Raw genomic sequence first — 27315 nt, forward strand, 5'->3', positions numbered from 1 at the left:
AAGTCAACTCTCCTGGAATTGGATCTTTCATTTTTAAATTCCGTAGGTAACTTCTACCTCTCACAACAGACAGCAGCTCAGCTGCTGTTTCATACCATGGATGAATGATTGCATGTCCTCCCAGGCACCAAAGGTTCATCATTCCCTGCCCCTTCATCTTTTCTTTTCCCAAACAGTGCTTTCCCCATATTTTGATGAGCTGAGTCAGTCTTTTGAATCCCACTTCTGACACCAGCTGTGAGGGGGGTAAGGGAGTGTCCAAGATCACTCCAAGATTTGATGATTCCCTAGCAGATCTCATAGAACTCAGCCTATAGTCATACTCATGGCTATGATTTATAACAATAAAAGGATACAAAGCAAAATCAGCAAAGAGAAATAGCACATGGGGCTAAGTCCAGGGGAAAGCAGGCAAAGTTTGCAAGGGTCCTTTCCCAGTGGAGTCACACATGACGCACTTAATTTCCCCAGCAATGATTTGAGACAACACGTGAAATGTTGTCAAGCAAGGAATCTTATTAGGCACTCAGTACTGAGGATTTTTATTGGAGGCTGGTCACATAGGTGTCCTCTGCCTGGCATGTACCAAAATTCCAGAATCCCAGAAGGAAAGCAGATGTTCAGCATAAACTGTGTTGTTTGTACAAACAGTTTAGGCACAGTGACCTACTCCTACCAGTTCTAGGAATGGTGGGAACCCTCCCAAAACCCAAGTTCCCAAATGCCAGCCAAGAGCCAACTTTATAAGCTACACTTTTAAAAGAAAAGCCATCAGACCTGTTAGGTTAACTCTTCTCTGCACATGTAATTTCATTTTTTAAGATATTCACATTTCAAATTCACTCCTGGGGTTTACTACTGGATACGTAGTAGAATTCTGTAAACTGGGAAACTCCTAACCATTTGACTTTGCCTCTCACCTTCACTTGTAACAGAATTTAGTCCTGTAGCGAAGGATAAAAGTAGTCTGAGAAGAATACCAATAAGCACCAGTTAACTCCCTGTATTTTCTGCTGAAAATCTTGAGGAGAACCTGAGGGAAGCACAATCCCTGGAGATGGCCATCTCCTTGTTTCTAAGATGCCAACAAATTCGATGTAAACTTGCCCAGAAATCTTAATGGTCTGCTCAGAGCCGCTACGGTTGTCCTTGAGGCTGCAGCCACTTTCCCTCACTGCAGAGGGACAACACTTTTTTCAAACTGACTACTTAAAATAAAGGGGGAGTTGTTGGTATTTATTTTTCCTTGCTTGTTTTACAAGCAAATACAAATCAACACTGTAAGGATGATTTATTTAACACTGCCTCTTCTTTTCAATCACCTTTTAGAGGCATTGTAGCCTGAAACAAGAGCATATACAGGCTGTGGAGTCAAATGAACCTGGCCTTGAATTCTGGATCAACTCTTCATTGCGTGATCTTAAAGAGGTTATTTAATCTCTTGGTAAAATGGGAGTAACAGTACCTACTTCAAAGGGTTGTTGTGAACACTAAATGAAAGAATGAATGGCGCCAGCCCAGTGGCATAGCGGTTAAGTTTGCATGCTCCACTTCAGCAGCCCGGGGTTCACAGGTTCAGATCCTGGTGCTCATCACACCATGCTGTGGTGGCATCGCACGTAAAAAAATAGACGAAGATTGCCACAGATGTTAGCTCAGGGCCAATCTCCCTCACCAAAAAAAAAAGAAATGTAAAATGTTTGATACGTATAGTATTTAACAGAGTAAGAATCTAGTAATAGTAACTGGTATGTTGGTAATGGTGATTATTTCTCTCGCCAACCCCATTCCCTCCTACCTATCCTTATTTTTTTCTTTTATGTTTTGGTTTCAAGAGGATAAAGAATCTTTGTCCAATATTAACTGTTTGGAAACTACCAGCTTTCAAGTAAGGATATCAAACAGTCTGCCTTACATGTGTAATAACAAAAGGTTGAGAGTGGTGTTCAACTACAAGTAGCTAGGGTTTAATATCTGCCTTCTGTTTTACCAAACTAGCAGATTTCTCTCATAGTTGGAAACGTTCCTGAGTTAGTTTACAGTCTTTTTCCTAAGGTGAGAGACAAGCTTATTTCCTCATGGAGATTTTTACCTCATTTATGTCAGGGTCCTCCAGGCCTGCTCTCTGTATGCTCATTTAGGGCAGTAGCTATACTGTGTCTTATTTGCCTTTGCACCCGCAGTCTCCAGCACAGGGCCTGCACAGGCCTACCACAGAGTAGGTGCTCACTGAACTGTGGGTGGATGGAGGAGGGATGGAAGGATGGATGGATGGCGCACACTGTGGAAGGTGTGATGATGATTATGACACAGTCTTGGTCTACAAGGCCAAGTCTGATACGGGCAGGAGATCACTCTAGCAGGGACAAGGCACATACTGCCAAGCTAGCAACATGAAGAATACACAGATTTGGGTGAACAAAAAGATCTGTGTCAGTGGAGCAAATTGTGATGAGCAAAGTACGTACCTGAGGTTAAGAAATGACTGTATTCTTATTCTCTTCTGTAGGCTGTGGGAAACTGTTGGGTTTAGAACTGAGAAGTATAGTCAGTTCTCATTTTTGCAGTAGTTATGTTGTATAAAGTTGCTGCAAACACTGAATTAGCAAATACTCAACCATTGCTCCTAGGGGAAATATAAGGTTAAGTTCCTAAGAGTCTCTAATCACAAATTTTCATCAACCAATCAATACATAACCTTGTTTTATGTGTGTTTCTGTTTAAAGACACCTTATTTAATATATAATGTTGATTCATTAACAATGAACTCATGGCCAACAACACTATAACTCGTGCCCAAATGAAGCTTATCTAACACACAGTTTTCTCCATAAGGCACATCACAGCCTTCTTGCACTTAGGGAAAGCACTTCAGCATTTTGTTTGGAGGCCATTTTAAACAGCAAAATCACCAACAGAAAGCAGAAGCATGCAAAAATCGTGACACTAAATATCCCATGAGAAGAAGATTTGTTAACACTATGAAAGCTAAAACAATAAGGCAGAATATTGCCTTGTTTGACCTCAACTGGGAACATGTGCATCAGGCAACTCAAATTTTTCACCACTCTGCACACGTTCTCAAATGGCCTTGAAAGTGCTGCAAGTATTGACTTAGGGGTTACAGATAAATTTTAACAAGTAGGCAAATTCACAAATATGAAATCTGGAATAATGAGGATTGATGATAATATGTGAGCTATGCAGCCTTTTAGGAACATTTGCATAGCATTTTGCCATTTTCAAGACACTTTTACATGTAATTTGTAAGTTAGCTATATTCATTAATTTGATAAACATTTAATACATAGTTAGTTTTACCAGGTACTTGCTAGGCACTAAAGATACAAAGATATGACCAAAGGCCTTATAAATGAGCAAACCAATCAAGATATTCAAAGGTCAAAAGTGCTGTGACAGTCTCTGCCAGCTATAGTGGGAACCCAAGGATAGCAGAGGGTTTAGTTCTACTTGGAGGTCTGTAAAACTTCACAGAAGAAACAGGGTTTGAGCCAGTATTTTTAAAAAAGGAGTAGTGGAGTACTTCTCAGCAATAAAAAGGAATGAACTCTTTCTGGGTTTTTTTTGAGGTTTTGGGGTTTTTTTTGCTTTTTCTCCCCAAATCCCCCCAGTACGTGGTTGTATATTTTTTTAGTTGTGGGTCCTTCTAGTTGTGGCATGTGGGATGCCGCCTCACCGTGGCCTGATGAGCGGTGCCACATCCACGCCCAGGCTCCAAACTGGTGAAACCCTGGGCCACCGGAGTGGAGCACGTGAACCCAACCACTCGGCCACGGGGCCGGCCCCAGGAATGAACTCTTGATACGTGCAACAACTTGGATGGATCTCTAAGGGCATTATGCTGAGCGAAAAAAGTTAATCTCAAAAGGTTATATACTGTATGATTCCATTTATATGACATTCTTGAAGTGTCAAAATTATAAAGAGGGAAAACAAATTAGTGGTTGCCAGGGAATAAGGAGAAAGAGGGTATAGTTATAGGGGGTGGGTATGACTAAATTTTGTGGTCTCATTCTGCATCTTGATTGTGGGGGTGGTTACGCAAATCTGCACATGAGATAAAATTGCATGTAACTATTCACATGCACACACTCAAATGAATACGCATAAAAACTGATGAAATGTGAATAAGGCCTATAGCCTAGTTAATAGTATCATACCAATGTCAATTTCCTGGTTTTGATGTTATACTATAGTTATATAAGATGGTACCATTGGGGGAAGCTAGGTGAAAAATACAAGGGACTTTACTATTTTTGCAACATCCTGTGAGTTTATAATTTTTTCAAAGCAAAAAGCTTTAAAAAAATAGGAATGACCATTTGCTGAGCAGACGTATGAACAAAACCCTAGGAATATAAACCAGCATGATGTTTGGGGAATTGCACACAGTTTGCTCTGTTGGAATTTAGGATATGAAGTTGGGCATGGAGGGAAATGAGATAGGAAATGAAAAAATACTGAAGAATCTTCTATGCATTAATCCAACAAATATTATTTGAGCATTTCTTATGCACAAGACATTGGGGATATGGTAGTGAATAGGCTAGACAAAATTTTTGCCCTCACAAAACCAATTCCAGTGGAAATTCACACTAGTTAAAGTAGATGTTAACCCTGTATTAAAGATAAGAAATTTAGGCTTAGAGCTGCCAAATGGCTAACACAAATTGACAAAGCTAATAAGTTGCAGAGCAATGGCTCCACCTAGGTCTTTTGATTCCACATTTCTGCCTTTTCCCTACTGTCTCAAACTTGTTGACTATCTTTATCTGGAAGGATTAGAGTAGGGAGAGCCTGGGAAAGGGAGACCAGATAGAATTATTGCAATAGACAAGACAACAAGCTGTGGGAGTCTGAACTAAGATGGCAGCAGTGGGGATGAAGAAAAGGTGGTGGAACCAGGATGAAGGAAGAATCTATGGGATTTGGTGATTGTGTAGCTATGTCAGGGTGGGGAGGGTAGGAAGAAGAAGTTGTCAGAGATGACTTAAAGGTTCCCAGCCTGAATGACTAGAAAGATGGTAGTTACCAAGTGCAGACACCAAGAAAGGCAGAGGAGGCAGATTCACTGGGATTTGTTGAGTCTGAGGTACCAGGAGAAAGTCTAGGTGTTTTCTAACAGAGAGTAAAGAGATTTAAACTGTGAGACTGGCTCAACACCAGAAAATGCCCCTGGCAGTGACTGGAGCGGATTTGAACGAGATGAGTGTTAGAGAGACAGTATAGGGTAGTGGTTAAAAGATTGGTTTCTGGAATCCCAGGCTGAATTCAACTCTGCCGTTTCCTAGCTGTTTGATCTTGAGCAAATTACTTAACCTCTGTGTAGCTCAGTTTCCTCATCTATAAGATTAGGATAATAGTGATATTATCTACTTCACGGGGCTGTTGTAAAAATGAAATGAAGTGATATTTCTAAAGCACTAGCACATAGTAATGCTCAGTAGTCTAAGCTGTTATGATGCAGTTGATGGGAAAGAGAGGAGAGGATCTTGCTAACCCACCGAGGTACTGAGAGAACCAGTGGTATTATAGAAGAACACCCACCATTGCATGCCCCTGACCCGATCAAGGAATACACAGGAGTTTTTAAAATATGTTTGAGGCAATTACAGCCATTTCAAGGGAGCTGAGTGAAATTCAGAGCCTTAATGAAATCTGCTTTTGCCCCTTTCTGAAGGACTTGGAGTAGTAGGGAGTGATGACAATGAATAAAGCCTTTTTGTGTGTGCCTTTTATATGCACAATCAACTGTATTCGTTCTCTGAAAGATAGATATTCTCCCCATTTTACAGATGAAGACATAGAAGCTTAGAGAGCGTATATTTCTCAAGGTTGCACTAAATGTCATTACCAGTATTTGATTCCCAAAACCCAGGTCCTTTCCCCATGCCATGCTGAATGTAATATGGAGTTACTGTTACTGATTATGTATAGGTATGTTGATGTATTTAAACCTTTACAAAATTATTTACTTTGCCCTAGAACTTAATTTTCTAAGGTGTTTATAAAGCACTGTCCCATTCAAAATTGCTATATCAGAAATCAAATAAACTTTTGAAGGCCTACATACAATCCAATCTAACTCCATCCAGCCATAAATAAAAAATCATTAGTTCTGTGCTCAGTATTCCAGGTGCTTCTGCAGACACGCTTTGCTCGCTTAACGTCTGTATAATAACCCATTGTAAATACAAACAACTGCCAACGTGTATATGCGCAGATTAACCTTTTCTAGACACTCCTTGTAATTTTCAAAGCCAGTACTAGAGTTGGAGAAAGCGTTAGCACATGCATCGACAGGTCATATCCCCCGGGCCTCGCTGCAGTGCCAGCTCCACTCCAGCTCCAGCCCCAGTTTACCCAGACCACACCCTGCTCTTCACCCAGAAGCAGGACCTCAAGGCTTCAGGTTTAATGTCCATAACTGATCCCAAACCTGAAGATTTTTTTGACATTTCCCAGTTTATTTCACTTTCCTTCTTCTGATTGACTTTATGTAAGAGCCTTGTGTGAACAGGCCTTCCTCATGCCTGCACTTTAGATTATGATGACTAAAAAAGACGATGTCGTATAGGTGAAAAAACCAAGAGGCAAAGAAGTGAGTAACTTGACCAAGGCCTAGGGAAAGCAAAAGACACCAAAGGCAGAAATGGTTGACCCAGGTTTACATAGCCACAAAGTGAGTTAGATAGACATTTTTTAAACAAAAGAAGACCTGTACACATCACGTCTGAATTATTTGGGATTATGTGTAACTCATCTCAGTGTGCCCTAGTACAGTGCCTGGCACGTATAAGCAACTAATGCTGGTTTATTGTATATGAAAGTGTAAGTCAGTAAAGTGGGTAATTATACTGTAGGAAACAGTTGTGCATATTAGAATGAGACAAGAAAGAAAGATAAATATGAAGCTAATTGACCCCCGGGACTGAGTTAGTTGTTTACCTTCCTCGTGCTCCCTTGCTGCCCTCTCCCCTTTTGTAGCCTTTACTGTTCTGAATTGCAATGGGCTGATTTCTTGTCTGCATCCTGCCCTAAACTCTCCACTCCTTGAGAGCAGAGATAGTGCCTTGTTCAGTGTTATATCCTGTGCCAGCATGGTTTCTGACACTGTAGTAAACACTCAGGAAATATTTGTTTAGTAAATAAATAAGAAGAAATAAAATATCCCTACCCACTCATGTAGCCACTGTTTTCATTTAGTTTTGGGTTTTGTATTTTCCATCTCACCAAGCGGAAACTCATGTTACCCTAGTGGCTTGAGGATAGGCAAGAGAGGGGCTATCACATTGTAGTGACATTCACCCTCACTTATTCCGGGTTTCACCCTCCCTCCCCCCAACCCTGGCACATGGTCGTGGCAGGGAATTCCAGAGTCTGGAGAACAAACCGTGGAGTCCCTGGAATTTAAGCTCCAGAAGTCACCCATGTAGTTAAAATTTTCAGGTGTTTTTTAACAGCCAATTGTCAGCCTCTCATTTTGACATCTCTAACGGGACATTCTCAGAAGAATATGATGTAGTAGGAAGGGGACTAAGCTAGGAGCCGTGCATCCTGGGGCAGAATTTTGATTCTTCCAGCCATTTGTTGTGTGATCTCAAGCAAGATACATCCTCCTCTGGGTCTTATTTTCCTCATCTGAAATATGAAGAGATTAAAATAAGTGCTTTCTTAATCTTCTTTCAGCCCTTATACTGTGTGATTCTATGATTAAATGACCTGGATACAGATAACACCTGCCCCTTTGACAACTGTCTTCTGAAAACTAGAGCAAAACCACGACTTCCTGGTCCTACTGGCTTTATTTAAGATCATCTTCTCTCGCTCTTTTTCTATGAGAATGTCTCTGTCCCTGGCAGTTTATGGGGACTTAAGCTTTTATCTACTGTAGCTGGAGGCTCCTATAAGCTGGAGCTTTGACAATATTTCACATTTATTTATCTGAGCCAGAGCTTAGGATCAGGTGGCAGCTAAGTCACTTAAGGTTATTCAAATGCATTGAAAATGTCGCTTAATAATTCAGAACCAGTTTTCTCTGTTTAGAGTATTAAGATTTTTTAAATCCTTCTAATTAGCTAATTCCAACAGCAGTTTAAATAGGGAAAAATCTGTCCCTTCTGAAAGGGCAACTGATGCAAACTTATTGTCAGTCCCTATGTCTTTGCAGCAGGACTGACTGAGGCAAGGACCAGAGAGAGCAGAGCCCGGGGAACCTGCTGGCGCGAGCTGCTAATGGTGTCACTGACAGGCTCTGCCTGCTGTGGGAGTGAGGCTAGGGGAGGAGGTCTGGGGGAAGCAGCTCCTCTTGACTCCTTTCCTGGGATTGGTGGATGCTCTAGGGAGGAGTGGGGAGCCTCCATTCAGCCATTCAGTAGGTCAGTCTTTCAGCAAACATTTATTGAATCCACACTGTTTCCTGCCGTGGACTAGGCCCTGGGGATAGATAGCCAGTGAGACCTCATTATATGCCCTCAGAATTCAACCTAACTGAAGAGACAACTCACAGACATCTGCAGAATTACCTGAGAGGCACAATACATAGATAACCCAGTGTGAGACTGCAGCTGATCCTCTGAGCTAGAGCCTCAGAAATGGGTTGCTTTTCCTGGTCAAAGTATAGGAGTGCTGTTTTAGCAAAGGACAAGGTTGGCATTGCCAATGTCTACATTTCACTTTAAACACTGACCTTGAGTCTGCCAGCAGACCTTGGCAGCACTTTGTCTGGGGAGCCCAAGGTGAAACAAAGGTATCAGCACAACAGACGTTGATTGACCACATGCGGGGCAGTGGCATAGGCACATGAGGGTGAGACCACAATGAACATGTATGGCCCAGGGAATGGAAGAAGATGCCACCTATGATTAACTCTGTTACAAGGAACAGGAGAAAGATTAATTTAGGTTCTGTCACTTAAGCCTAGTTTTGTGGATGAAGTAACATTTGAGCTGATCCTTGAAGGATATGTAAGTTTTCACCAGGTGAAATTGGGGAAGAAGGACAGTCCAATAGAGGAAACAACATAAACAAAGGTTCAGGGAGGAAAAGACATATTTGGGGAATAGCAAACTGCTGTAATTGGCTGGAGCATAGGGTCTGAGGGGATAGTATTTAGAGAAAGAATGTAGGTACCAAGTCACCACTACCCTTTCAAAAAGTTTAGGCCCAGATATCACTATTTGATGTATTTTTTCACAATAAAATAGAATAAACATCTATTTTGCTACTTAACTCTTAAAATGTTGTTAATAAAGGCTTGCTCTGTGTTTTTCTGTGTTCCATGATGTGCATTCTCTGATTTGATCGTTTATTCAACAAGCATTTATTGAGAGCATGTAATACACCAGGTTTTTTGCTGGAAGCTGGAAACACAGAAACAGGAAACATACAGTTTCTGTCTCTAAGTGGCTCAGTCTTATCCAGGAGACATTCGCATTAAGTACAGTGGAAGACAAGCTGTCTTGATGCTCATAGCAGGCGTATGAGGTGGTGCATCAGATGCAATGTCCTTATTTAACAGACAAGGAAACTCAGGAGGAAAAGTGACTTGTCCAAGGTCATACAGGGAGTCAGAAGCAGTATGGTAGGGTTAGTGGCCAGGTTCACAGTCTCCCAGAGGGTGTTGTTCGCCTTCTTTCCTCTTCTACTCTGAGCCCTGAATATATCCAGCCACCTTCAAGTACTACTTCCTCAGCATCTTCTCTCCTAAATACTTTTGCTTCTCCTGGTGGTACTTTTCCTTAACTCCAGGAGAGAGTTTGGGAGTTTCTGGTAAGTTTGGTATTATACAGGTGCCTGCTGGACCAATCTTCAAAGAAAACACCTGCTCTGTTCATGGTTCTTGCCTTCCAGTTTCATAAGCTTTTGGGCAGATGAAATGTAATATCAAAATAGCTCAGAGAGCGCCTTGGTAACATTTAAGATATTGAACGTGCTGCATCTGGTAACTAGAAAATTTAATGATCTCCTGCTGTTTTGGTAATTGGATAAGTAAATACATCAGAATAAATCACACCGGCAAGTCTTTTGTATGTCGTTAGGGACTCAACTCTTTTAACTCCTGTTCAAAGCGCCAACTCTTGAGCGGTGTTCGCATGCAGAGTTACGCACGCACGCACGCACCAGCTCGCATGGTCCTGCTTGAGTATTAAAATGCATTCAAAATGCTCACTTTCTCCCTAGCCGCTCTACCTAAAGAACACATCGAGCATGCCACTCTAGATCTCTCCAAAGCCAGGGAGAAAAGGTTTTTTTTTCAGAAGTTTAAACTAAACCTAAGAAGACATTCAAGCCTTTCACGATCTATCTCCAAACTATCTTTCCAGCCATGTGGTCCATTAGACATGTGCTATGAGCCTTGCCGGAATACCACCCATTTACAAATTGGGAAAATGGGGCCAAAGCAAGAGGGGACCATCCTGTCGCAGTTAGAAATCCTGTAAGAATTTTAAGTAGGAGAGAGACAGGATCAGATATTTTTTTCAACTCTCTCTCTCTCTCTCTCTCTCTCTGTCTCTGTCTCTCTTGGCAGTGCGAAGGAGAGACCCAGAGGGAAAGGGTCTTTTGGAGTCTATTAGGTGTTAGGTGATGTTCTCACCAGCTTACAGATGAGAAATTTGAGTCTTCTAGAGGTTAAACGACTTGCTCAAGAGCATACATGCAGAACTAGGATTCAAAACCCAGCAGTGCTTTGTCTTCCTGCCTCCTAATTATCACTTAATCCACAGCTAGGGGTGAAACTCTGGGGCAAACAATGATCAGGGTTTCTCAAAAGGTTTTTAAGCTGAGGTAACCGTTCTGAACCTAAGGGGTTAACAAGTTTTTCTCCAAACACGTGGTTAACGTGGTTAACGTTGTGGACCAATCTTTTCTCAGAGGCATCTTAGGAACCTCTTAGTCAAGGACCTGGCTGCCCTCCATGCTATCAGCCTCCAAAAGTGAGGCATGTCCCCTAGATCGGTGCTTCCAGGCTTTTTCAAATCAATGGCTATGTTGAAAATGTTTGTGTGCCTCATTGGGGGAACCATACTAGGATGCTGCGGGTCAGAAGCAATCCAGCCTTGAGGATTGTGGCTGCCTTGGGGGGTGAGGAGGCCAGCATCTTGGCTCACCTGTGCCCTGGCACACTGCTGGGGCTAAGGTGCACTAGATTTCTCTTGCCGCACACCAGACTCCTCATTCGTGAATTGGCCTCTGCCCCGTGTATTAAGCTTTCAGGCTCAGCAAGCCTGCAAACTGCTCGGTAAAGCAGGACTTTTATTTACTTGAAATCGTTTTTCCAGAACCCGAGAGGGAATAGTCTTGGGAATTGGCTCCCCAGGATGAGGAGACGTGCCTATTCTTACTCTCTTTGTGCTCTTTATTCTTTTATTCTTTTTATGTTCACTCTTCTGTTTCTAGACTAAAGAAGCTTTCTCCTCCCCACCCCACCCCACCCCTCTTGATAGAAGCCCCTCTATTCCCTCTGGGCCTCCCCCACTGCTGTTGTTTAGTAGTATAGTGACCAAAGCCACCATAGGGATACCAATGCAAAGAGAGGGTCACATCTTTTGTTTGGTGTTCAGGGTCTCCCTGACAGTGTGCCAAGTTTGAGGCCATTTTGACATTAGTAACACTTTAGAGTTGGTGTCCTCATTAAACAGCCTGTCTAAAAGCACAGGCTGGGAATGAAGAATCCAGATTTGGTCCCAGATCTGCCATGAATGCTGAGTAGCCTAGGGTAAGTTCTTTCCTCTCACTGGGGGTTTTCTGTCCCCATCTGTTACAGAGATGACCTCTAAAGACCCCTCCAGCTCTAATAGTCACTAGGTCTGTGATAATTGAGGAGCGAGATGAGTGAAATTTGCCCAAATGCCTGAGGTAGTAATATACTCTGTTATGAAGAGACATGTGCTTCAGTTACACGAAGGGAACAGTCCTTCCAAGCAAGAGACTTAGAATAGTCTAATATGTGACTATAGTACTAAAATTATCTAATGTAGTGGGTAAGAACAGACTTTGGAGCCAGACCTAGTTTTAAATCCTTGCTACACCACTTCCTGCCTGTGCAATCTTAGACAGGTTATATAATCTCTCTGAGCTGCTATTCCTCATTTTTAAAGTGGAGGTAATAGTACCTCCCTCTTGGGGTTGTGTAGTGCTTATAAAGCACTTAGAACATTAGCACCTAGCACGCTCCCAATAAATGTTAACTGTTGTTATTATTATCATGTGATAAAACAAAGAACAGATAGGGCAGCCCACAAGATACAATTTCCATCCCTTTGTCACGTTAGTCTTCTCTCCCTTTGTTCTTCCGTTAACTTTTCTTTCATTCTCCCTTCTCACCTAAAAAAAAAGTCAAGGAAAGAAAATGTCCTGTAGGCACCCTATGGTCTACAGCTACAGAAACCCACCCAACCTTACTCTCTAGCACCCTAGTTGTTCTACTACAGTTTAGTAATGGAAAGAGGAGCATCCGTCACTGTTTCCTGGAAACCCTCCACCCAGTGCCACTTCTTTCATGTGATCCAATGAGACATATTGGTCCAGAAACTACACAGGAATCCAGGATGGAAATAAGCCATAAGGTAGTCCCACAGTGGGACCCTTCCAGGTTAGAAGTTCCTTTGGGGGTTGCATTACCACCTGCAGCAAATGTAGAGAAGTTGCTAGAAGCCACAACTGGCATTGTTGTGGTTGATGATGATGATTATGGAGATGATGATGATAATGATTGGCAATCCCTTAATGTTTGCAAAAGACTTTACAGTTACCACAGACTTTTCACACCCTCATCAGATCAAGATTAAGTTCTCCCTCTGATACTTTGTGGGTGTAACGGCCCTCTTCAGGGATTCCCAGCTCATCAAAAGGTGTTTAAAGAAAGTGGACAATTAGCTGTTAGGACCAAATTAGTAACAAAAGATAGCCTGTGTGCCTGTGGGAAACGACAAAGCCCGTACCACAACAGGGACCTGAGCCATGACACAGCTGCAGAGTGCTCGCTTTCATTATGCCCAAGGGAAAGTCAGTCAGTCACATTAACTGTCCCCTGTTTAGAAGTCAGATGAGGGGTCGGCCTGTTCCACTTTGGCGGCTTGGGGTTCATCAGTTCGGATCCCAGGTGTGGACATGGCACTGCTTGGCACGCCATGCTGTGGTAGGCATCCTACATATAAAGTAGAGGAAGATGGGCATGGATGTTAGCTCAGGGCCAGTCTTCCTCAAAAAAAAAAAAGTTGGATCAGAGGTTAAGAGGCAACGAAGATACAGTCTGGAAGCTCACAAACCTGAGTGCAAATTCTTGCCTTCTCTTTCCTAGCTATGTAATCTTAGGCAAGTCCTTTAACCATTTTTGACCTCAGAGAATCCATTTATAACATAGGAATAATAGGAACACTTAGCTCATAGGATCGTTGTGACCATTTAATTAGATACTATATAGAACAACTAGTATAGGGCCCAACACTTCTAAATGCCAAATAAATGGTAACTTTTTTGGTGGTGGTGACATTTATAATTATTTTTTAAACTTTTGATATTTAATATGCATGTTTTTTCTCATAGAGTAGCTAACAGAATAGGTTTCTCATAGCATATCAAATTGATCAGTTGTTCTCCCAAGTTCAAAGTAAACGCTAATTTTGAACAAAACCAAAAGCAGATATATTCAGCTTCACTATAATCTGGGAACGTACATTTGCAGCCTTGTGCTGCCTCAGAGTAGAAGGAACTCGGGATTTGAAGTGAGAAGACCTGGGTTCAAATGTGAGCTCCACCAATTTCTAGTTGTGTGGTTGTGTATAAGTAATGTCCCTATTTGAGTTTTGGTGTCCTCATCTGTAAAAATGAGGATAAATTAGTCCAGTCTCTTAGGATGACTCTGAGGTTTAGGTAATGTATGTGAAAGTGCTTTGAGAGCTGTAAAATAGTAGTCATTACTATTATTTATGCATTCTTCAGAAGGAAGCACATTCATTTGGTGTTCAAATAACTTCGTTTTAAAGAAGCATCTCTTTAAGAATAAGCTTTGTTGTAGCTTTATGTTACAGGTGGGAAATGCATTTTAGAATTGATTTATGCCCTGACTCGGCGACTCTGTCATCTTCTAATGAAGGCTGAACAGACTTTGGGAAAAAGGAGCTGTGACCCTTGCATCAAGTTACATCAAATCATAATTGTTAAGCACTTGCTTAGTGCTGTGGGGATATTTGGGGTTTAAGGGCCCTTAGATAATACCCTCCCACTTAACTAGTTCGAGACTAATTGAAAGACATAAGACCAATTGAAAAATAGACATAGGACTCAAGGGGGGATAAAAATATCACCTTTGATACTGAAAAAGTTGATTATAGATTGTAATTTGGGATCTGCAGCCAAGGGGTTGATATGTTCTTTGTCCCTAAGTTAGAGACTTGCCTTCTCTTGTACCCAAGAGTCCTTGGCACAGCTGGACACTGCAGGCCCTTGTACCTTGTAGCTGGAGAGCAGGTTGGCTCTGGAAAAGGAAGAAGAAGGGGCTGAGCTCAGATTCTTCTCTCATACTCACCAAGCAGATAGCTCTCTTCTCACCTGTGTGAGAGAGAGGGAGAGCATCCAAGAGTCCCTTCTTGGGGAAGCATGAATGTGAAATAATTCCTTCATGGGTTATGGCAAAAAAAGGTCTCAGTTTTATAAATAAAGAAAACAGTGAACCAGAAAGTTAAGTAACTTACCCAAGATCATCAGATAGTTAGGAGGTTATAGCATTGGGGATCCAACCCAGGTCTCTGTCCCTAGACCACACTTCAACCACTCCAGCCATTAGGGAGCTCACACCATACAGGTGGCATCTACTAAGACATGAAGAAGGCATTGAATCGTAATAGTTTCCGTGTCTCAGGTTCTGTGATGGCTGTTTTAATCCCTACAACCCTTTCACCCAGTGGAGAAGGAAGCTGGAGCTCTAAGCATCTTCCTGACATGGCTAAGAGATGAAATTTGAACCCAAGTGTTTCTATTTCCAAAGCCCAACTGCAGCCCAGTTTACTCCATTGAATCACTAATGCCCACATTTTTTTAAATGCAAAAATTAAAGTTAGAGAAGACATGTGGCTTATCCAAACTTGTACCACTAGAGCCAGAACTGGAACCTATACATTCTGGCCCTTTACATCCAGACAACATTAGACAGTGCACAGCCTTGGCAGTCGGTATAGAGGACTGTGAAGGAGGGAGAGCTTGCTGACGGCTGCGAGGGGAGGGAGGACTTTCAGGAGGTGATCCATAACTAAGGGGAGGATTTCCTTATACTTGGGGAAGTTTTTTTGTGGTGTGTCTGTGTGGCTGTCTGTGTGGTCTGTCTGTCTGTATCTGATGTAGAGGATGGAACCTGGCTGTCCTTCACATCACTCAGGGGAGAGGAAGGAGAAGGGACATGGGTGAAATTCCAGTGTTTGCTCTCTGTGTGAGCTACAAAAGGCTTGTAAATTTTCTGCTGGTGTGGCACGTTGCTCCTAGGGGTCAGGCTGCACAGGGCTCCCCCTGCTCACACTACTGCTAGCACACAGTCCCAAAAATGGTTGGTGGTTGTTCGTCATCAGAGGGGAGCAGGCAAATACTAGAGAAAATCTGAGAACAGAGCTTTTCTCCCCTTGAAGATGCTAGAACTTTCTGAAATGCAAATTCTACTCTAAAAGCAAGAATACATTTTGAGAAACTGTTGGTGGTTTATTGCTTCCCAATTTCACACACTGAACCTGAGGGCTGTAACTCATGGAGTGAGAGGGAACTCTGATAGGCCACTTGTGGGAGGTGGGAGAGGCAAGGAAACAAGACAGAAGGCTTGGGTTCTGGTTCCGCCTCAACCACTTATGATGTGTGATCATAGGCAAACCCTATCTCTGGGTCTAGTTTCTGAATCCACAGAGTGGGGCTTATTCCCAAGGCATGATTTCCAAGTCCTACTGCAGTGCGTTTCCCCATAAGCTGTTAAAATACTTTGGGAACCTTAAAAAGTTCAACCTAGTGGTTCTTTTTAAAGACTAATTTTTTAGAGCAGTTTTAGGTTCATAGCAAAATCGAGCAGAAAGTACAGAGATTTCCCATATACTCCCTGCACCGACACATGCATAACCTCCCCCATTATCAGCATGCCCCACCAGAGTGGCACACTTGTTAAGATCTATGAACCTACATTGATATCATAATCACCCAAAGTCCATACTTTACATCAGGGTTCACTCTTGGTGTTGTACATTCTATTGGTTTGGACAAATGAATGACGTATGTCTCTCATTACAGTATCATACAGAGTATTTCCACTGCCCTAAGAATCCCCTGTGCTCTGCCTATCCATCCCTCTCCCCCCAACCCCTGGCAACTAGTGGTCTTTTTACTGTCTCCATGGTTTTGCCTTTTCCAAAATGTCACGTAGTTGGAATCATACAGTATGTAGCCTTTTCAAATTGGCTTTTTTCACTTAGTAATATGCATTTAAGAGTCCTCCATGTCTTTTCATGGCTTGACAGCTCATTTCTTTTTAGCAGTGAATAATATTCCATTGTCTGGATGTACATAGTTTGTTTATCCATTCATCTAAGGAAGGACATCGTGGTGGCTTTCAAGTTTTGGCAATTATGAATAAAGGTGCTATAAACATCTGTATGCAGGTTTTTGTGTGGACATAGGTTTTGAGCTGTTTAAGGTAAATACCAAGGAGTGCAATTACTGGATTGTGTAGTAAGAGTGTGTTTAGTTCTATAAGAAACCACCAAACTGTCTTCCACAGTGGCTGGGGCCATTTTTCGTTCCCACCAGCAGTGAGTGAGCATTCCTGTTGCTCCACATCCTCACCAGCATTTGGTGGTGTCCATGTTCTGGATTTTGGCCGTTGTAATAGGTGTATAATAATATCTCATTGATGTTTTAATTTGCGTCTTCCTGATGACATATGGTAGAGCGTCTTTTCACATGCTTATTTGCCATCTGTATATCTTCTTTGGTGAGGTATCTTTAAGATCTTTGGCCCATTTTTTAATTGGGTTGTTCATTTTCTTATTGTTGAGTTTTAAGAGTTCTTTGTATATTTTGGATAATAGTTCTTTATCAGATGTGCCTTTTGCAAATATTTTCCCCCAGTCTCTAGCTTGTTTTCTCATTCTCTTGACAGTGTCTTTTGCAGAGCAGAAGTTTTTAATTTTAATGAAGTCCAGCTTATCAATTATTTCTTTCATGGATTGTGCCTTCAGTGTTGTATCTAAAAGTCATTGCCATACCCAAGGTCATCTAGATTTTCTCCTATGTTGTCTCCTAACAATTTTATAGTTCTGTGGTTTACATTTAAGTCTGTGATCCATTTTGAGTTAATTTTTGTGAAGGGTGTAAGGTCTGCATCTAGATTCACTTTTTTGCATGTGAATGTTCAATTGTTCCAGCACCATTTGCTGAACCTAGCATTTTTTCTAAATGTGAAAATATTAGATCCAGACTTTCCTTTATTCAATTTTAAAATAAAATTAATTAGCAAGATTAAATTAAAAGGCTTGATAATAATACCTGCCCTACATGATTGTGAATTAATGTTTATGTAAATACCTTGCAAACTATAAGTTTCTATGCATAATTACTGATACTATTATTTTTAGTATTATTCAGCTCCTGCCCTCGAGTAACTCCCAGCCTAGTAATAGTATTATATTTATGGTTAAGTGTTAAAAAAAAAAAAGTAAGAAGCAGAATGGTGTGGCTAGAAAGTGCCCCAAAAGAGAAGTCAGAAACTCTGGGGTACAGTACTGCATCTGCACCTTATGAACTGTGTGACCAGGGCCAAGTCACTTGACTTCTCTGAGCCTCAGGTTGCCCACCTGTGAGATGAAGGAGTTGGACTGTTTGGCATTTAAAGAGCTTTCCCACCTCAGCATTCTGGGGCTCACTCAGTGGGGCCAAGACGGAAATCTGTCACGTTGGTTCACATCTTTCTCAGCAGCAATGTTATACTTTTTCAGAAAAGTAATAAAAATAAGATGTATATGAAAGTTCAAACTGCTGAGAAAATTAACCTAGAAAAGAATGGCTCTGTTTGGTGGAAAACATGTCCCATTTTTGCTACCATAAACATGTTTCACAAAGCCAATTTGCTAAAACATTAAATTAGTTAGAAAATATATCCATTCAAGTTTCCTAAGTATAATGAATAAAATGTCAAGATGGTTGACTTTCCTTTTCTAACATACACAGGCCATACTTATCTGAGAATACTCCCCCTCCCCCAAGGAGTCCCAAAGGATGGGTTTCTCTGTTGATTTAGAGAGTCAATAATTCAGTAAAGTCCCAAGTAAATGGCAGAACACAAGCTCAGATTGGGTTTTTGTATTCGTATTTTATAAACATTTCAGGATTTTTTTACTGACCCTTGACCTTTTGCCATTCTTAAAGTGAAGATCTTATATCCTGGAAGCTTGGTTAGAAACAACCTCAGGGTCATCTCATCCCACTTCTTTTTCTGTGTGGATCCTAGTACTCTTAGCAACACCTCTGGCGGAATAGTCTAGAGTTAAACATATGTATTCCAAAGCTAGATTGCCTTGATTCATATACTGGCTCTGCCCTTAATAACTTTGAGACCTTGGGCAAGTTACTTAATCTGCACCATGACTCAGTTTCGTCATCTGTAAAATGGGAATAATAGTTGTACCTACCTCAGATAACCTACCTCAGAGGGTTATTATAAAAATTAAATTATTTTATAAATATGAAGTGAGTGGAATATGCCTGGTACAAAATAAATCATCATCTCCAAGTAAGCCATTATTTGAATGCTTCTAGGGACAATAGAGCGTGCACTCACCTCTCCCCGCCCTACCCCTCCATTTGTCCAAGGCAACCCATTGACTTCTTGGCCAGAAGCTTTCTGGTTATCCTGAGCTTTGGAGTCAGACAGACTTGACTTTCAAATCTTATTCCACCTGCAACCTTGGGCAAGATAACCCATGGTGTCTTCAACTGTAAAATGGCAGCAATCATACCTACTTCACTTGGCTGTTTTGAGGACTAGTTAAGGTATTATATATGAAGTACTTAGCATGGTTCCGGCTACATGGTAGGCATTCAATAAATGATAATTGCTGCTATGATGATGATGATGATGATGAGCAAAAAGAAAATAAAGAACAGAAGGAGGAGAAAGAAACAGTAGTAGCCATACCAGCAGTTGCTGCTTTGATAAAACAGTTCTTTCCACCAGCTGAGTTCTGCTTCCCTGGGATTTTACCTCACCAGTCCCAGCTCCACCCACTGGAGCTGCACTGGACACACCTACTCTGTCTACTTGTCAGCCCTTCAGATATTGACAGAGGGCTGACACAGCCCATCCCTGGGCCTGTAGCAGCACCACACCACCACTGCTCCGTGCTCTCTCTCCGGGAGACATCTCCCCTTCTTCAGCTCTTTTTCAGAGAACGTGGTTTTTAGGCTCCTGCTTACCAGCAGTTCCCTCCTGGCATGCTCCACATCCTTCTTGAATGAGGTCCAGAGCACTGCAGGATGGTTTCACAATATGGCCCCTCTCTTGCTGGGGAGAAGCATGGTGTCGGGTATACCCCTAGGTTCCCCACAGTCTCTTTGTCCACACCAGGCAAATCAGAATGGAAACAGATTGTCCTTGTTCACTTTGAAATTTCTGTCTGCAGTGACCTTCAGAGCAAAAAATTTCTTGTTATCTGGGGCACCAGAGGGAGTAGCCCCAACACAGCCATATTTGCTGTGAAGCAGTCCATTGGTGGCAAAGCCCCTCTAAACTATAAAAGGGGGTCTCCAGATCTTGAGGCATTACCCTATCAGGGAAAAGGGGGCACTTCTACTGGCAGCAGGTTAGAAATAAGAAGGGCAACGTGGTGCAGACCTGGGTTTCAGGAGGCTTCAAGGAAGAGCTCCAGCTTTGAGGCTAGACAGACTGGGGCCCTTACCCTAGGCAGCACTCCAGCCAGTAATGGCTCCCACCCATTGAGCCCTTACTGGCTCAGGCACTGTACCAGAGGCTTCACCAACATTATTCCATTTAACCATCACAACAACCCATAAAGGAGAAACGGTGATTATTGCCATCTTACAGCTGTGGGAAAACTGAGGCTCTCTGGTTGTGTAACTTCTTTAAGGTCGTATAGGCAGTAAGCAAGACAGCTGGGATTTGAATCTAAGTTCGCTTCACTTTTTTAACCATTATTCTGAGTAGTCATACCCTTACTTTCCACGTAGCCTTAAACAAATGGCAACCACTTTGAGCCTCAATTTTGTCATCTCCCCCTACCTTGCGTGGTTGTTATAGGGATTAAATAAAATAACATATGTAAAGGGCCTGGCATGTAATAGGCGTTCAAGAAATTTTAGTTTCCTCCTTCTCAAGTCCTAGCTCTCCCACTTAAAGTGACTGAAAAAAGCACTTAACTTTTCTTGAACACAGTTTTCTCGTGTGAAAACTGGGTGTGGTTTCTGAACCTCTAACCTTGCAAGTTGACAACTCAGGCAGGGTATGCACAGCTCTGACACTGTTAAGATTATGGCTTCTCCCACAAACATCAAATTTCCAGTTATAAAATTAATAAGTCATGGATATGTAATGTACAGCACAGGGAATATAGTCAATAATATAATAACTTTGTATGGTCAGAAACGGTAACTAGACTTATTGTGATGATCATTTTGTAATGTATATAAATATCGAATCACTATGATGTAAACTTGAAACTAATAGGATATTATATGTCAATTACACTTCAATACAAAAAAAATCATATTTACAAACCACAAATAACACAGTAGAAGATGCCGGAAGAGCTCTGGCATGTTAATTAAGAACAATAGCGGAAGCAGCTGGGCAGAAAATGCCAACGAGTCAGAAGCAGAGGCAGCCTAGCTCTGTTTGTTGACAGAAGCCAGCGCAGTATTGTACGTTAATTGGGGAAGTGGGTAAACATTTGCCAGCAGCTTGCCCCCCAGTGCATTGGAAGACAGACAGCAGGCTGGGCCCTCCCCACCGCCTTGCCTGCCCATCTGCCCACAGCCCGAGAGATACCAGTAGAGCTGCTGTGCTCTGGGTTCCTTATAAGCAGAGAGGATTCTGGAGGCGGATGTGTCTCCTTAATGACCCTCCTGGGCATATCAGGTTTCCATCTGGATACAGTCGAAGAAAGTGTTCCTCCTTCAGCTCGCCAGCCTGCCTATGACACTCAGCCCCCCAGGGCCTCCACTCCCCCTCGGCTAGGAGAAGACAGTGGAGCCATCTCATTAGGTGTGGCTTCAGTTGAGCAGAGGACAAGATTGCCTGCCTCAGATGCTGTAGTCTCTGCGCATGGGCCCAGAGCTTCTGTATCAAACAGAGCAGACTGCTTGGCCTCCCATCACACACACTCGGAGCTGCCCAGTCATCTGTGTGTCTGTCCATCCCTACAGTTACTCACAGGTACAGCAGCCGTCATTGAACACCTGTTCAGTGCCAAACACGGTGCTAATTACATATTTTTTCTCATTCAATCCTCACATCAGTCCTACAAGATTGAGACTAACTCCAAAACCATAAAGCTAATAATAGCCAACACAGCTGTGATTGAAATCAGACTCTTTCTGTTTCCAAAGCCCATTGTCCTTTCCACTAAACCAGTCAGTATTTGTCAATTTTTTTAAATTCATGTTCCCTTTCGATAAACAGGAAAGTTTTGTTTCTCTCTCACTCTCAGATTCAGAAGTCCTCCACATCCCATCTCTGCCCCTGGCCTAGGAGGTTATAAAAGTTAAATAAATTAGGTAATTTGGGATCCCTGTATGATTAGCATATCCCAACTGAGCCAAGATTTTGTCTAGCTTCCCTTTCTATAGTTTATATTATGAAATGATGCTTTTTTACTTCTAAAATAGAAAGTCATATTATGACATTGACTCATTTTTTCAAACTAAATATCCCCACCACCAACAACAACAAGGAGATTGGGCTATGCCTCCCTGGGGAGCCTCTCCGCAGCACAGGAGACAGCACCTTTGGGCATGGTGGCGTGGGCATTCTACAGTGTATACAGGTAGGGTTAGTAGAAACATCAGCACCAAAGGCTTCTCTCTTTTCTCACTGAGCAGAAAAGGCCCTCCCTGCGGTCAAGAGTTAAGCAAGCAGAAGTCCCTGGGAATACCAGTCATTGTTTAACCCGAACCATTTCCTGAGGGGCCTCCTCTTCTGCTGGCCAAGCTGAGCTGTGCGGGTGGCAAGGGACCTCCACCTGCCCAAGAAGAGGTCCAGTCTCCTGAAGCTATGCCCTGAGATCAAATGCCAGTTCTTCCACTAAACTCTGAGACTTGACCTCTCTGAGCCCTGGTTTCCTCAGTTATAAAATGAGAATGACAACATCTGCATTACAGGGTTATTTAGAGCATCAAATAAGATGATAGATGTGAAAATGCCCATGCCAGTGCATAGTAGGCTCAAAATCAATGTGCATGGGTAGGATCTGAATGCCATGTGGAAAAAATAGTGCTTGTTCCAGTCTTTTGAATATGTGTTTTCTTTCTTTTTAGGTAACCCAGCTGGACCCAAATAAGTCATTATTGGAGGTAAAGTTGTTCCCTCAAGAAACCCTTTTCCTTGAAGCAAAAGAGTAAACATGGCCCAGCAGTGGAACCAGCCCTTCCTGGACAAGCCGGAGGCTGCGTCAAGAGAAGGCTCCTCACCAACCCACCTACGCTCTCGTCTCACTCAATTCAGTGTCACACTTCTGCCTCTTGCAAGATTGCTGGAAAAAAGTAATAATAAACATAGCTACTTAAAATTGCCCATCCACGAGTATATGTTCCCAACCTCGTTATAGAGAATTACAACTCTGCCACCCTCCCCTACCCCCTTCACCTCACCCTCATTCACTGACTTATGCACCGTTCAAGTGTGAGTGATCACAGAGTAGAATTGTTACCTCTCCAATGCCCTTCTTCTCTCCACAGTGTCTAGGACAGTTCTGTGACACCAGGATGTTCTGTGACACCAGGATGCTGTGTATTTGCTATGTCTCATTGAGCCAGGGCTTATATGCCTCTGCCTTTTTATTTTCATGACTGGATTTCTACTTTGTCACCTAATTTTAAAAGGCAGGGGTAAAAAGTCTAATGGGATTTCTTGGTATGGAGATTAAACATTGTTGTAGGAAAAAAAGCATATCATTTTTGTTGGTACTTTCTGACTTCTTTACTAAGATATAAGGTTGAGTTTGAGGACTGCATTTGACATATATGCAAGATATTTACTACTGCTGCCTTGAGTCTCCAGGTTCCATCTAGGAGGTATCTGCTGTTCTTTACAGCGTGAGAAACTGTTGAAGTGCACGATATTAGTGATGAGATAATGTGAAGAGGACCAGTACCAGGACTTCGGTATCTGGCCCGGCTGCAGGAAGCTGCTGATAGGTTTGCATTTGGGCAGTTAGAACCTCACGGACACCAGCTCCCAGGTTGCTGGTCCATCAGTGTGTACGCTGAACACAATTTTCCCGTGTTTCTCTCCCTCTTCATCACGCGTTTGGACCTTCTCACTTGGTGTCTTAAGCACCTTGTCTATCGCCAAAATCTGATCAGCTGCCTCATGGACTCTGAGCCCAACTGTAATAAGGAACTTGATCCACTATTTCATTCTTTTAATGTTTTAATATTAAATATTGAACTCCTATCTCAAATGAAGGGGTGTCATTCTATGGCTAAGCATTCTGACTTCATATATTTGAGAGAGCAAACAGGGGCTCAGCTCAGAAGACATGTGTTGCATGAACCTACATATAATAATTTTGGGGTGATTTAGTAAATGTGGATTTTTGTTCATCTCTGGATTTGGGGTTTAGAGTTTAGTTCATGGAAGCGCTGTTTATGTCTTCACGGCCAATGATTTCTTTTCAGTCTTGGAATGTTTCTCCATATCTATTTTGTGTCACCTGTGGTCTCTATCCTGGGGTTGGGATCCTGATTTGACATTTTGTACTTGTCCAAAAGAGAGTATGAGTGCTGGATTTTTTCCCCCAGCCCAAGCCAAGGGGTTCTCATAAGACTCTAACTGAAGCCCGAGATATGCCTGGTCACTTTTCCCTCTGCCCAGAAGTGGGCACTGGCCGGGAAAATTCCTCCTTGTGTCTTTTCTCTGATACTCCAGCCAGGGACCTCCCCTGAACACTCTCTTAAAAGAAATGTGTTCCTAACAGACTAGTGCTGTGTGTGTGTAGGTGCAGGCTTTCTCTGGCCCCAGTGGTCTCTCCGGGGAGGCTGAAAGGAAGAGACCCACTGTGGCCAAGTTCAACCTGAGCACTTCCTCTCCAGCTCCACTCCTACCTTCCTAACCTAATGGCCCACAAGACAGTCATGTCCAATGCTAAGATAGACTAGAGCATGGGGTCTTCTTTTTCCAGGTAGACCCTGTTCTGGAGCTGCCCTGGAGAAGCTTCTGCCCTGAACTCAGGCCACAGTCAGGAACAGCAGCAAGGGTGGGGGCAGAGATTGGAGAAATGAGACTCTGAATTCACTTTCACGTTTAACCTATTCCATCTGATTTGGGTTTGACTTTATCATACTATTCCCCCCATCACCTTCACTTCTGTATTCCAATAACATACATTTTACTCTGAAACCAATTTCATCAAAGTTATTAAATGCTACTTGAATGTGTATGAAGTTTACCCTCCCTTTTTCAGCCTTGTCTTGGAAGGTTCTTCTTGCTCAGTACCATGAAAGGCTATCCTATAGGCCCCATTGCTGGGAAAGGCCTCAGCTAATTATCACTGTTCCCTCATGTCATTCTGCTCTACGAAGCTCTAGAACAGGAGGCCAAACAATTTTGTGTCTTTTCTTACAACATTAAAATGACTTGCATAAAGTTAGATTCCAAGAAAAACAGTAAGGACTTGCTATCACCACAGAAATAGCAATGTCCTTTGCAATTCTTCCTCCTACCCTTAATCTTCCTTGGGCTTTACATTCCAGCCATCAGACACAGTCAGTGACTCAGTCCAAATATTTGCTTGGTCTTCTTATGCCCAGCTGTTTATAGTGAAGTTCCAGGGCTCCTTATCATTCCCACCCCCGTTCCAGTTCACTCCTTTGTGTTTCTTGGATTAGCGGTTGTACGTTTGAAGCATTCGTTTGAAGGTTTAAGGAAGCATTGCCAGTTTCCCACTGCTCTCAGAAGGTGCAGGTGGGGGCAGTGTCTGGTTGGCCGTGTTGCCATGCTCTGGCACCACTGGTTCTATGGGACACACAGGTGATCATCTCTGAATTGTAAGCCTGAGTTGGATGAGAGCATCTTTTATGGAATCTTTCTTTTTTAATGTAGAAGAATAGGTTTAGGCTTTCATAAATTTTCCTTGGTGACATTAGAGACATAAAATAAGTTTGCAGTTTCATTAAAATTGCTACTACCAAAGACATCCTGACCTGGATGTGCTGGTCAATGGGGTAAGTTTTAAAGAGATTGCAGAGCTCTGCAGATTTCCCCAAAGCTTGGAACTTATTCATTTGGATGTGGGAGAGGGTGTTGATTGTCTCCATGAGCAGCATCACTGATTGATACACTTCCACCGTCCCTCTCAGTCCCTCATCCACCCAGTCTTGGATCCCACAGGTAGATGGGATGTGGAATCCTAAACTCAATCCAGGAGTAACTCACATAGGCATTGCACTTAACAATCTATGTGACCCTTTCACATGCATTATCTCATTTAATCTTTTATAAAATTCTTGGAGGGTGATCTCACATATATCACACATTCCAGAGACTTCAGGGTCTTCAGTTTGAACGTTGGTTCTCCCACTTAATAGCTGCATGACTTTAAATGAGTAACCTCCCTGAACTTCAGTGTCCTGATAACATTCAGATAGCACTCTGAAGCTTACCACACCTTCCACACACATCCTCACAGTCCACTGCAGTGAGGGAAGCAGGGCAGAGGTGATCAGTCCGTTTTTGCACATGAGGCTCAGAGGGCAGTGGCTTGCCTAAAGTCACACAGAATGTTGGTAGACATGTTAGGGCTCAAGCCCTGGGCTCTGATTTTCTGGTCCACAGCTCTTTTATAAAGAATCTCTAAATTTCATGCCCAAGAATGAATCTTGGAATCCCCTACAATTGTGTCCAAAAAGTTAAATGTGTACCTTTCTGTATTCTTCAGATTCTCAGTGGGCTCTATTGACCCCAAAAAAGTAAGAACCACCATTTACATCATGCAAACATCATCAGACTATTTGCTTATTTTCTTCAAGCCATATTTTTATTTAAAATCCCCAAAGAGGCTGGGATGCAACAGGTAGGCTTTCTTGCCTTGAACCTCCCTCTGCATTTAGTGCTTCTTCCTCATCTCAAATAATTTACTTTGGAAGATGGCCCTTAACAACCCCAACTGGCCATACAGCTCCTCTCTGCTGCATTTTGAAAGTTTGGTCTGAAAGGAAACACCAATAAAAGACACTGCTCTCCAGTCTTCAGTATGGTAACTCTTAATGTGTACACTATGAGTTGTGGTTCTCGGTTTCAAGAGGTGATATAATATGTGGTTAAGAGAAGAGCCTCTGGAGCCAAATTGCCTGGGTCCAAGCCGCTCCTGCACTTACTAGTAGTGTGCCCTTGGGTAGTCACTTCACCTTCCTGTGCCTCAGCTTGTTAGCTATAACATGGAGATAATCACAGTACCTGGTTGACAAGGTTGTGAAGATTAAAGGAATTAACACAAAAGTTAGTTAACATGTAAAGCAGTTAGAACAGCTATTATCTGGTCTACAAACTCATATGGGATCATAAAAAGGAGAGTGGGTGATGACAACAGTGAGAAGTGTCAGATTATGGGGGAGGACACACAAAATGTGAAAAGCAGACATCAGAAGTCCAGGAGCACTGCTCCAGGGCCCTTCAGGGAAGGTCACTGTGTTACTAGTATCCTTAAGGATGAGCCTGGGGCATGGTGGGGAGCAGGGGAGAGGACTAACTTGCTGAGTGCTTAGAATGTGCCGGGTACTGGGCTTGGAGCATGACATACATGAGCTCATGTAACCCCACAACAACCCTGCTGGTGGGTGGTCTTGACCCCCTTCAGAAGAAGCAACAGGCTTGAAGAAGTGAAATGACTTGGGCCCGAGCTCCACAGCTAATAAAGAGGAGAGCAGAGCTTATGACCCAGCCCTGTGACTCCAAAGTCCCTGCTCTGTTTATCACAATGTGGTACCTTCAAGGAAAGTATGACATAATACCAAGGCACTTCAAATCATAATATTTTTTAAATGTTGGTTGATGCAAAAAGGGGTAAAGGAACATTTTTATAGAAAACTCAGCTT

The 27315-nt window shown here is 42.5% G+C and overlaps 1 protein-coding gene across 5 annotated transcripts in view; it reads left to right on the forward strand.

Moving 5' to 3' along the window:
• FAF1 (Fas associated factor 1) overlaps nt 1-22790 on the forward strand; it is a 473410-nt gene extending 450620 nt beyond the window's left edge. For all 5 annotated transcript variants that reach the window (XM_070609689.1, XM_070609693.1, XM_070609688.1 and 2 more), the window contains one exon: nt 22540-22790. In XM_070609689.1, coding sequence (XP_070465790.1) covers nt 22540-22623 — 84 coding nt within the window. In that variant the 3' untranslated portion in view covers nt 22624-22790. The remainder of the gene's footprint in view (nt 1-22539) is intronic.
• The last annotated feature ends 4525 nt before the right edge of the window (nt 22791-27315 follow it).

The sequence above is a fragment of the Equus przewalskii genome, chromosome 2, assembly GCF_037783145.1.
Source record: "Equus przewalskii isolate Varuska chromosome 2, EquPr2, whole genome shotgun sequence".
In the NCBI taxonomy this organism is placed as follows: Eukaryota; Metazoa; Chordata; class Mammalia; order Perissodactyla; family Equidae; genus Equus; species Equus przewalskii.